At 51.6% G+C, this 12158-nt stretch overlaps 1 protein-coding gene across 1 annotated transcript; it reads left to right on the forward strand.

Annotated features, from left to right (window-relative positions):
• Positions 1–628: 628 nt before the first annotated feature.
• Positions 629–7097, forward strand: BDP81DRAFT_459907 (ion transporter; the record flags this gene model as incomplete). The annotated part of the gene is made up of 5 exons (XM_060593595.1): positions 629–2134; positions 2188–4572; positions 4625–6396; positions 6450–6539; positions 6599–7097. 5 exons carry the CDS (start codon positions 629–631, stop codon positions 7095–7097), a joined length of 6252 nt encoding a protein of 2083 aa, XP_060446772.1.
• Positions 7098–12158: the final 5061 nt, after the last annotated feature.

Here is a 12158-nt window from a genome sequence, read left to right on the forward strand (position 1 = left end):
GTGCCTTAGTCAGCCTATGCCTCTGTCTCCTTCACTCCATCACCTCGTCGGGGACTTCAATACGAAGAAACAATTGACAGCATTGGTATTATTCCGTCGCTCTTTTCCTCCCTCGTACAACGGCCGCGGACCACAGGACGAAATCGCAAACGCATTGCCCCGCCCGCGACGGAAACACAGAGTCCACACTACCAGATTGGTGGCGTTCGAAAACACGACACCAAACCCTCTTTACAGGCACCCAAACTTCGACTCTACGACCGACGCTCTGCTTGCTTACCGGGGGCTATTCATATTCCCACGCAACGGGGCTACGAGACTTCCGAGAATTACGATTCAATCCGTTTCGATCCGATACACGACCGAAAGAACTGTCGTGCGCGACGCTTTTCCGTACTACGACATGTTCGTGATCTTGCACTGGCAATAGTTCTGGACATGCGACCCATGGGCTTGGCTACCCTTCGACCGGCACACAGAGACAGCCACGCATGCTTCTCGCGCACAACGGCATTAGCTGTTTGTCAACCAGCGGGCCCACTTCATTGATAGGACCAAGAGCAGCGATCCAGGCGCAAACCGAAGCCATCTGCTTTCGATGCAAAGCAACAACCCATACTCCTACGAGATGAGCTCGCGACAAGACGAGTCCTCGGGCTCCGGCAGGGAGGGTCTGCAGGCAGACTCCCAAGCCGAATCCCAGCGCGGCCGTCAGGGCCAACCGCAAATGTCTGCAAATGGCCTCGGTCTTTCAACATACTGGGAACAGCCCTATGCTCAGTCCAATAGCTCCGGAGGCCCTGACTCCCCCATCGATGCTTCAGCACTACAATTCGCCCTACCGCCTGATATCAATCAGCCTCCCCCATTTCCCCGACTAAACTCGCCATCTCTCGACTCCCTCGACCGACCGTCGCCGTACTTCGATGAGGCTACAAACCCCGATTACTATGAGGATAGGGTTCCTCTTACATCCAGGGCCCAGCCCATTTCCGGCTCATTAAGCGCAAATATGGGTGATGCTCAGCCGAGAGATAGTTTTCAGACAGTATCTGACATCGACAATGCGCCACCAAGGACACGGGATGCAAGATCGCTGGGATGCGACTTGGAACCTGGTGGCAGACGACCAAGTTATGGAGCGACGCTCAGTCCGGGAGGGGAGCAACGGCGCTCTCGTTCGCCCTCTACTACCGGTGCCCTCCTCAGAGCGGGCTCCATCATGAGGGCCATGTCTCAGCGCGTTGTCAATATCAGTGGTGAAGGTGAACTCGTGGACCATAGGACATCTCGAAGTCGATCTCCGTCACCGGCTCCGGACCGCCGCCAGCAGCTACACAACTCTGCTCAGATGTTCACAGATACCTCCTACCATTCCCAGGTACCTGAGAAGGGCCCTGAAGCGGAAAATGTCTTCGCTGACCCTCCTCCGCCCATGCAACAACGAATTCCAATGCAGAATCCTTTAAAAGGAAAGTCATTGGGCATCTTCCCTCCCACCCACCCAATCAGGACGAAGCTATGCGATCTGCTGGTGCACCCATTTACTGAGCCCTTCATTCTCATACTCATCGTCCTTCAAGCTACTCTCCTGACCGTGGAATCGGCTCCAGATGTCTTCAAAAACCCGCGGCCTGCCGCATGGGGAGTCACTTGGATTGATTGGGCGATACTGGTGCTGTTCATCATCTTCACACTCGAGTTGATCGCGCGTATCTTGGTATCCGGCTTCCTCCTAAATGCTTCTGAATACAGCACCATCGATCGCCAAAAAGGAGTCCGGGCCGCAGTTGTCGATCAGTACAGAAATTTGTTCCAGCCTCAGCGTCAAAAATCTGTCAAGGGTCCGCGACAACAAATCCACCTCGGCCCCTCAGCCTTCCAGCGATCCTTCACAATTATGCAGGGTCAGACGCTACCACAAACTGTCGAGGAACAGCAGAGGTATCAACTTGCCCGACGAGCATTCTTGCGGCACTCATTTCACCGGCTTGACTTCCTCGCTGTTGTTGCCTACTGGATCTCTTTTGCGCTTAGAATCACTGGCGTCGAAAGTGAGAAGCATCTCTACGTGTTCAGGATGATTTCATGTTTACGTATCTTGAGACTGCTCGCTTTGACGAACGGCACAGCGGTTAGTAATCCCGTCATACCCCTTAATAAGTCTGCCACTAATTGCATATCTAGATTATCCTCCGAAGTCTGAAAAAAGCTGCGCCGCTGCTTGTCCGAGTCGCCTTCCTCATCTCATTCTTCTGGGTATTGTTTGCCATCATTGGAGTGCAAAGCTTCAAGGCTAGCCTGAGTCGGCAATGTGTCTGGCTTGACCCAACAGACCCGACCAACAAGGAGAAATCTTTCACAAACGATATGCAGTTCTGTGGAGGATTCCTCAATAGCACTACTGGGGAAAGCATGCCGTGGGTCATGATGGGAACTGATGGTGTCCTGGACAACTTCAGAAACGGCAGCAAGGCCGGGAAAGGCTTCCTTTGCCCTCGTGGCTCGATCTGTCTTCAACAAGACAACCCATACAACGGCACAGTGAGCTTCGACAACATTGCTCAATCACTAGAAATGGTGTTTGTTATCATCAGTTCCAACACCTTCTCCGACGTCATGTACTACACAACCAACTCCGATTACCTTCCCGCGGCCCTCTTCTTCGGCGCCGGCATTATGATCCTTATGCTGTGGCTCGTCAATTTGCTTATTGCGGTCATCACCTCTTCTTTCCAGGTCATCCGAGAGGAAAGCAGGGCGAGTGCATTCACAGCACCCGAAGAGCTACCGGCTCCGGAGCCTATGGACGAGCCGACTCAGAAGGTGCCTGCTCTGCAGCGAATCTACGACAAGACCTTCCTGCTTTGGATTGCAGTTATTGCTTTTGGCCTCATGGCTCAGTGCTTCAGGAGTTCCAAGATGTCTCCTGAACGTGGGCGGTTTATTAATTCGGTTGAAGTTGCTGTCACCATCCTGCTGGACATTGAAATCATCATTCGTTGTGCCGCAGGCTGGCGCTCTTTCTACAAGAGCAAGCGTAACCTCATTGATGCGGGCCTCGCTATTATCACAACCATCATTCTGATACCGCCAATTCGGAATTCTGGAGAGACTTACGCCTGGCTGACGGTCTTCCAAATTGTACGAGTCTACCGACTTGTCTTGGCTGTGCCAATGACCCGAAAACTCATTGTTATGGTTCTCGGAAACTCGAACGGTATCGCCAATCTGATGTTGTTCGTCTTCTTAATCACCTTTCTTATGGCGATTTTGGCAGCTCAGCTGTTCAGAGGCGAGATACCAAGACACAGCCATAGTGGCGACCTCAACGAGGTCTCTTTCTTCACTGTCTACAACTCCTTCCTGGGCATGTACCAGATCTTGTCGAGTGAAAATTGGACCTCCATGCTGTACAACGTCACGTCTTACATGAATGAGCACGACACGGGCTGGATCGGCGCAGTTTTCCTGATCGGCTGGTTTATCTTATCCTTCTTGATTCTCGTCAATATGTTCATTGCTGTCATTCAAGAGAATTTTGACGTTTCTGAGGATGAGAAACGCCTCGAGCAGGTCAAGGCCTTTCTCCAAAGAAAAGAATTGGGCAAATCAGCTGGCAACCTCACTCTGTCGAACATTTTTACTTTCGGCAAGGCCAGACGGAGAAAGGATCCTCTGGACTATGGCCCAGCCATGATGGAAATGCTTCTCAAAGACGCCGTAGTGCACGAATTCCTCGACGATGCTGCAGAAGTGCCGCAGGACACACCCAATGAAGAACGTTCGCCTACAAGGGCTCAAACGCACCACGTTGGTGAGATCCGGCCTGGTTTTCTATCTTCAATGTGGGGGAAGTTCAAGTCTTCATTCAGCAGCAAAGATCCGAATCCGTTCTACTCGAACCTACGGTTTGATGGTCCCAATGACACTCTTGATCCACGACAAATGGCACGGCAGGCAGTTTCTGCCACTTCAGCACGCAAGAAAGCCCAGCGCGACTATCTTGCGAGACACCCCAATTACAATAACTCCCTATTCGTATTTACGCCCAACAACCCTATCCGGCGGTTCTGTCAAAGGATCGTTGGCCCTGGCCGAGGAAATGAAAGATTCGAAGGTGTCGAGCCCAATAAGATTGCTTGGTATACTTCTTCAGCTTTCATATACGCATGTATCGTTGCAATGGTCGTAATTGCTTGCGTCACGACACCGCTATACCAGAAGCAGTATCAAGCAGAGCACCCCGAGTTCAGCATCACTTTTTGGTATGTCTGGACGGACTTGGCATTTGCCACAGTCTTTTCGGTTGAGGCTGTAATCAAAGTCGTTGCTGATGGCTTTTTCTTCACGCCGAACGCCTACTACCGGAGCTCTTGGGGATTCATCGATGGCATAGTGCTCATCACCCTGCTCATCAATGTTGGTACACTGCTAGCCAACGATGGCGCCGTTTCCAGAGCCATTGGTGCCTTTAAGGCTCTTCGTGCTCTGCGTCTACTCAATGTCAGCGACAGTGCCAGGGATACTTTCCACTCACTCATTGTAGTTGGCGGCTGGAAGATTCTTAGTGTAAGCTTGACCTCCATACCCATAAGCAATCTTTTTCTCACTAATTCAACAGGCTGCATTCGTGTCCATCTCCCTGCTAATCCCCTTTGCCATTTACGGACTCAATATCTTCAACGGCCAGATGGTCAAATGCAATGACGGACATAACTCGATCACGCTAATTTCCGATTGTTTTGGCGAATTCAACAACACACCATTCAATGACGATTGGCCCATGTTGGCGCCACGTGTTCCCTCTAATGACTATTTCAGCTTTGATGATTTTGCAGCGTCATTGTTTGTCCTCTTCCAAATCGTCAGTCAGGAGGGTTGGACCGATGTCATGTTCGCAGCACAGGCAGTCACTGGGCTCGGTAACCAGCCCAAAGACCTCAACCGTCAGGGCAATGCCATGTTCTTTGTTGTCTTCAACCTGCTGGCCACAGTCTTCGTTCTCACGCTGTTCATTTCAGTTTTCATGCGCAACTACACGGAACAGACCGGAGTTGCGTTTTTGACAGCTGAGCAGCGGTCTTGGCTTGAACTGCGAAAGCTGTTACGTCAGATTTCTCCATCCAAGAGCTCATACAACGAATCAGAGAAAACTTGGAAGAAGTGGTGTCACAAACGCGCCATAGAGAAAAGGGGCAAATGGTATACAGCCGTCACCTACGTCCTAATCTGCCATCTCCTGCTGCTTCTGCTCGAGTATCACGGCGAACCACAATGGTGGACAGACTCTCGCGATGGGTTGTTTTTGGCATTCACGCTAGTTTACATGGCCAACATCGCCATACGGATCATTGGTCTTGGCTGGGCCCGGTTCCGGAGGAGCTCGTGGGACTTATACTCGCTAGTGGTCGTCACCGGCGCGTTTGTCTCTACATCTGTGCTCATCATCAGCAGAAACAGCGACACTTACGTGCAGCTCCACAAGTTCTTCCTTGTGGCCATCCTCCTACTCCTTATTCCGCGGAACGATGCTCTCGACCAGCTCTTCAAGACAGCTGCTGCAAGTTTAACGACAATCGGAAACTTGCTCGCTACCTGGCTTGTGTTCTTCCTCGTTTTCGCCATTGCTCTGACACAGGCATTCAGTCTGACGCGCTTTGGCGAGAACGAAGAAGCCAACATCAACTTCCGCAGTGTCCCCAACGCCCTAATTCTTCTTTTCCGAATGAGTTGTGGTGAAGGCTGGAATCAGGTCATGGAAGACTATGCAACTATCGAGCCACCGCTTTGCGTTGACAACGCCGACTTCTTTGACAGTGATTGCGGCAGCAAACCCTGGGCTCGTTTCCTCTTCGTTGCATGGAACATCTTGAGCATGTACATCTTTGTCAACCTTTTTGTTTCTCTCATTTATGAGAGCTTCAGTTACGTATACCAACGGTCTAGCGGATTGGCTGCGGTAGACCGTGATGAGATCCGGCGCTTCAAGGAGGCGTGGCGGAGCATCGATCCCGCCGGTACCGGCTTCATCAGCAAGGATGTCTTCCCCCGACTTCTCGGAGAGCTCTCTGGAGTGTTCGAAATGCGCATTTACGATGCCGACGACTCGGTTAGACAGATCCTGGAGGATGTTCGCAACGATGCTGCAACATCTGGAGCACGCCACATGTCTATTGCTTCTGCAAGCAACTACAGTGCGGGCATCGACATCCACCGACTCAATGAGAGACTGGCGCAGATTGACGTTGTCAAGGTTCGCGAGCGTCGTCGTCGGTTCAACATCTTTTTCGAGGAAGTCATGGTCTCTGCGGACCCTGACAAAGGCATTTCGTTTACTTCTGTGCTCATGATCCTGGCCCACTACAACATCATCAACGACAGCAAGAGTTTGAAGTAGGTTTTCCCGCACTAAGCCTGGCCACCGATCATACTAACACATTCTGCAGACTGGAAGAATTCTTGCGAAGGCGTGCTCGATTACAGAGAGTGGAGGAGGAGGTGCGCCGCAGGGTCGTACTTGGCTTCTTTGACACCTTGTGAGTCTCTCTGGTAATCGCTGACTATGGAGTCCCATAACTAACGACATCATATTCAGGTACTGGACTCGCAAGTTTAAGAAGCACATTGACATGAGAAAGTCGGCGAGGATGACTGCTATTCCTCAGCTCGACATTCCCCATATCCTTGTTGACGATGATGACACACGACACAAGTCCTCGCCGGTGGCAGGAACCGGACAAACGAGGTCAGCCTTGCTGACAGTGGAAGACGCCCATAAATCGGCACACAATAGCTGGTCCGGACCGGGGCCGACAGACACGTCTGACGGCGACTATCAACACCCGCTCAGCTTCCCGAGGTCTGGGCCTACAACGCCGAGTCACCAGTCGACGCATTCTGCATTCAGCTTTGAATTACAAGAAGGTGGTCAGACTTCAGCTCAGAGCAGTCGAAGGGGAAGTGCTGTCACCCCACAGAGCCCCGTCAGCCCCGCACAAGTTAGCAACATGCTGGACGATTCTATTTGGCTCGAGAGTATTCGGAGAACTGCAACAGTCCGGAAATCGGTTCGAAAATCCGATTGGAGTAGATAGGTGCACCAGAAGGTGGTGCGTAGTGGATTTTGTTCCTTGAGCGACGGCGTTTAGGTTTGAGATGAAGACGTGTCATCGATTCTGGGCATAGCTCCTAGACCATTTTTGAGCCACGAGAGGCATGAGCACCATGAACCTTTTGTTTTTCATGTCAGATAGAAAGATAGACGAAGCAACTTGCTCACGGCTTTGGTTGATACTTGCGGCATGATGATGGCTATCATCAAGGCAGGGGCTTCGTAGACTGCACGTAGGGTAGTGTAGCTAATGCGGAAGATTTCATGAACATAACGATCCGTGTGAAGGAAGTAAGCACCCCGAGCTGTGAATCTCCCTGCCTCGATGTCATGCACAAATCCCACGACCAGTACCAATGACTAGAACGGTTGTCACCCTGTACGTGTCTCTGATTCGCAAGTCACAGTTGATTGCACTCAGATCAAAATGTCTCATGCCCCGCTTGGACGTTGCGATCGGACATTGAGGCTTAGAAAGAAGAGACCAGTTTCTCGTTCATCTGAAAACGAAGATTGCAGAGCTCATTGCTATGTCGAGTTGTTCCCAGAGACAACCACGGTGGAGCCGGCATGCCGTGGCTGGAAAGACCAAGCATACATACTCATGCCATCTCCTACCATTGCAATATCAAAATCCTCTTAACAAGTCCGAAGCTCCACGTGCATTGAAAGCTCTGTTGCCGTTTGTACGCTCTCTCATATTTCTTTTCGTCTCGGGTTCAGACATCAAAACAGTAACGTTTGCTTGGCAGGCGTCAAAGAGAGGCTAAACTTCTTTGCGCATGAACCCGAGGATCAGAACAAAGTGGATTTCCTTCTATGGAAATCTGAAACCTTGCTTGATTTGTTTTCACGAACGAAGACTCCGAGGGTTGAAGCTATGTGTTGTTTGCTGGAGCATCTTAAGGAAGGATTCTAGAAGATTTCCATCATCGATATCCATGCACCCTGACCCAAGACTTACTGAGCAAACGAGTGCACTCACTATAGTGAAAAAACTTGTACACAGAGACTTGGTGAGTGGGACGAAATATCAAGTATATATCAGTTCTCCGTCATGAGCCGTCGGCGAATAAAGTTGGGCTCTTGGCGGAATGACGAAGAGACCAAGTTGCAACAGCGCCAAGAGCACCGCTTCTGAGATTGGGAATTGCCTCTGGGCTTCATTACCTACGTGGTACCCTAACTCCCGTATCTAAAGTCCAAGACCTTGTCCTAGATGTCTGCAGTAGAAAGATCAGACGGGATGAAGTAGAAAAGAAGCTTCATCGACAGTCACCCATCGGGGTCGAACATGGTTCCGGGGATAGGCCTCGGGGAATTGATAAAGTCCTAGTCTAACGACGGGTCTGAGTCTCGTATTTCGTGACTTTCATGTCTCGTCTCGTCCGGTATAGGACCCTGGTCTGGTCTGGTCTGGTCTGGTCTGGTCTCGTCTTGTCCGTGTCTCGTCGTCGCTTGGCACTTGCTCGTTTCATTTTCGTGAATGTTTCAATGTGCCCCTCCTCTCCTACTTTGGCCGTCCTAGGCGCACAACTACGGTCTACCTACCTAAGTGACGGGAGGATCGGAGGCCATCGATGAGATAGGAGCTAATCTTCAAGTTCTGCACTCCTTTTGCCTCCGTGTAGGAATACCCAGACACGCCAGACTCTCACTCGATGCTCGTCTACCCGGACCTGAGCACGATTGCAACGGAGAGGACAGGGGTGCGGTAAGGGGATACCCAGGGGTGGCCTTGTTTCCAGTCTCAGTGAGCCCATGTCCATCACGTTATTCTTCCCCTTTCCTGGCTCTCAACCATGAGACCGATGGATGCCCACTGAAGGAGAAGACACTTGGACCTCTGTCTTGCTGGAGGATCAGTTGGGGGATGCGACAGTAAAGCGACTAGGAGAACGAAGACCCTGGATTTGGAGAGTTGGATGCGTGTGATGGTGTTTGTGATTCGGGTAATACTTCAAAGGAACGGACGAGCTTCCTGTTTAGTATGCAGAACAACAACACGAGGTTTGGGATGAAGAGGTGAAAGAACATCGCATGGTTGATGTTACGTGTCCGACGTACACTGCCCTGACGGGACTTTATTTCTGTGTTCGGCTTCGAGTCGACACCCACTACGGGAATCGGCAGTCCATTTTTGACTTCGCCTTTGTCATTTACAGCGCAATGGGGAGAGGATATAGATAGACTGCCACAGTCTCTGCTAGATTGATATGCCCTTTTTAGCATACTATATCGTGGGCTCGTATTTATACTGTGTGTCAAATATCGAGCACCGCCTTATGAGCATTAGAGCAGAGAAACCAAAATAAATATCGTGGGCTCATATGAGTATTAAGTCTTTGGGCAGGCCCAGGAATATTCCTGGCAGAGCATTGCCACAGTGGCTCAGAGAGGTCTTCCAGAAGGCTTCGACACCCACATCACGGGCTTTCCGCCGCGTTGGCAGTGGCCATCCTCGTCAAGGGAAAACTCTGGTGCGAACGAGTGGCACGAACGCCGCGCTATGGCGATGAGCACGTTATGCGGTTGCGGTCAACCGTCCAGCGGCAGCCCATCCACCACATAGCGCACATGCCTGTCCATAGCTTGCCCTTCGCCCTCCAAGGCCTGAGGCTTGGGCAATGCTCGGTTCTTTTTTTTGGTAGAGATATAGTTGAGAGCTGAAGCATTCGAGGTAAAGTAGCAGCGGATTATGGAGACACAAGCTGAGGCTGAGGAGAGTGAGGTGTTTGTACGTAATCGTGGACACTCACCAACTTGTAAGTCCCAGGCCCGTCGTCAGGGTCGGCGTCAGCGTCAGCGTCAGCCATGAAGCACGCATGACATCGGCAATTTCGTTGGCGGGCGCCCTTGAAACAGCCGTGCGTTCTTTGTCTGCATCGCTAGGCTGTCTGGCTGTCACTCTGCTTGTCGCCCGTAGCGGTGACTGACCCCTGACGCCTTACCCAACTGCCCGTATCATCAGTTATCTTATCGGGCTCTGCTCTCCGAAGTTATTGATCCGATGTATTCTCTTGGCCCCCGTGTCAGTAGAATCGTAGCCATGATGCGTGGGGAGGTACATTGAGGGATGGACGCTCGCCGCCTGTGCGTTAACAGACTTTTGTTTTTTGTTTTTTGGCAGTACGGGTACCGATGAAGTCGGTGGGAAGCCAAGACAAGCCAAGCCGAGAAGGCCGTTCCGTACCCGCCCGTACCCTTTCCATACTTTTCCCGCAGGAACGGTACCTCCGTAGGTACGAAGAACCCAAGGTACCCCAGGGGAAACTCATCCCTTGCTCCTGGCCCCCCTGACGACGATCACACAATGCAGCCAGTTGGGACTAACGGAGCAGGAGGCTGCTACGTACCTCAGACTGCCTTGCACCAGCTCCTGGGGCATCTCTTGCACGTTACAGAGCACTAGTTGCCTCTTGCCCTCGCGTGCTGCTTCCATAAACTGATGGTTCTTGCTCTGGATCCGTATGTGAGCCCCGATAAGCCAACATCTACAGATACTGAACGCATCTCTTTTTGGTAAGGTGGTGCGCAGGTATGGCATGTGCGGCACGCCATCTCATAGGTATCTCATGTGGTCTCTCTTGGTCTCCCACCGGCCCCTCTGTCTTCCATCGATAGACAGACGTCCGTAAACAAGTTTATTCATGTCAGAGAAAGATGTTGCCTCATCATCACAGTAGGACGCAGTGGGAAGACAAGTCAACTACCGAATGCCTCGACGTAAGTTCATCCGCCAAGGAATGGACGGGCTCAACGCCAGGTTCGGTGTCCTCGTCCAAGTTGGACCGGTCCATCGCTCCCGTCTCTTAGACTCAGTCTCAGAGCCGGTCAAGTTACCTAAGACTACTCCCAAAGCATGCCGTTGCCTACGTACTCACATGCTGCCGTGCAGACAGAAAGAGGCACATCTGCGTCCGTCGTCTGAACAACATGTCTTCCACCATCCAGCACCGGTGGCATCCATGCATGTCGTCTTCCCAAGTTCCCACCGCATTGCTCGTTGCCAAAAGAGGCAGCGTCCTGATGCCACACCTCGCATTGATGCCGTCTGCGTCACACCCCTGAACCTCAAGCCCGCTTCTCCATACTATGTATGCATCCTTGGTATTTGAACCCTTGTCACACTTCTTAATCCTCCGCATATCCTCACTCCCCTGTCACCCTCCTAGTTCCTTTCCCTGCCTATCCTTTCCACCTCCCGCGGCCCCTTGTTCCCTCTCTGCCACTTCGCTTCGTCTGCGATTGATTCCCTGCCAGGGGCAATTCGCTCGTCTCAGCCGGACTACTACTGCTGCCGAACCTAGCATACCTGTTCTACTACTAGCCTACTATTAGCCTCACGTTATTCTCCCTCCCGAGTGTTCACATCTTCTGACACTTGATATAATCCATCCCGTTCCCACTGTCTACGTTCCTCTTTTTGAACTCAGTTTATTCACAATTTCCACCCCTTCAATTCTCGCCATTCACTCGTTCATATACAATTCAGGCTGAGCCTCCAATATCCCACATCTTCACCCACATTCCTAGACGTGTTGTCATCGAGCTTGACCACCGTCACCTCCCACTATCTCGCCATCATCCATATCCACCAGAGCTTTAGAAGTAGCAAAGTGTCGGAAACGCCTTATTCTCGTTCAAAATGCAGTCCTCCTCCCGCTTCCAGTCCATCACCTCCCGCTTCTCTCCGAGCACACTCCGCACAACCTTCCGCCGCTCATCTTCAGCGTCCTCTCGTGCGAGCAGCGACCGAGGCTCCTTTGCTACCGCGGCGTCATCACCAGTCAGTACCATCAACAGCATCGTCTTCCGCCAGCCCTCGATGCTCGACCTCGAGGAAGAGCGCAAGAGCTTCGGCAGCGAGCTCAGCATCCTCGAGCCACGCCCTGTCATCTACTTTGGCAGCGTCGAGGAGCGTATCGGATCACTATAAGCGCCGACAATATACTTTGGTCACATGTTTCTACGAACGGCGGAGATGATGGAAATTCGACACGCCATTATGTTTATGAGCCTCGGAGCTCTTGGGTCTGAATCG

This window comes from Colletotrichum phormii, assembly GCF_030913505.1.
Source record: "Colletotrichum phormii strain CBS 102054 chromosome Unknown BDP81scaffold_7, whole genome shotgun sequence".
Lineage (NCBI taxonomy): Eukaryota > Fungi > Ascomycota > Sordariomycetes > Glomerellales > Glomerellaceae > Colletotrichum > Colletotrichum phormii.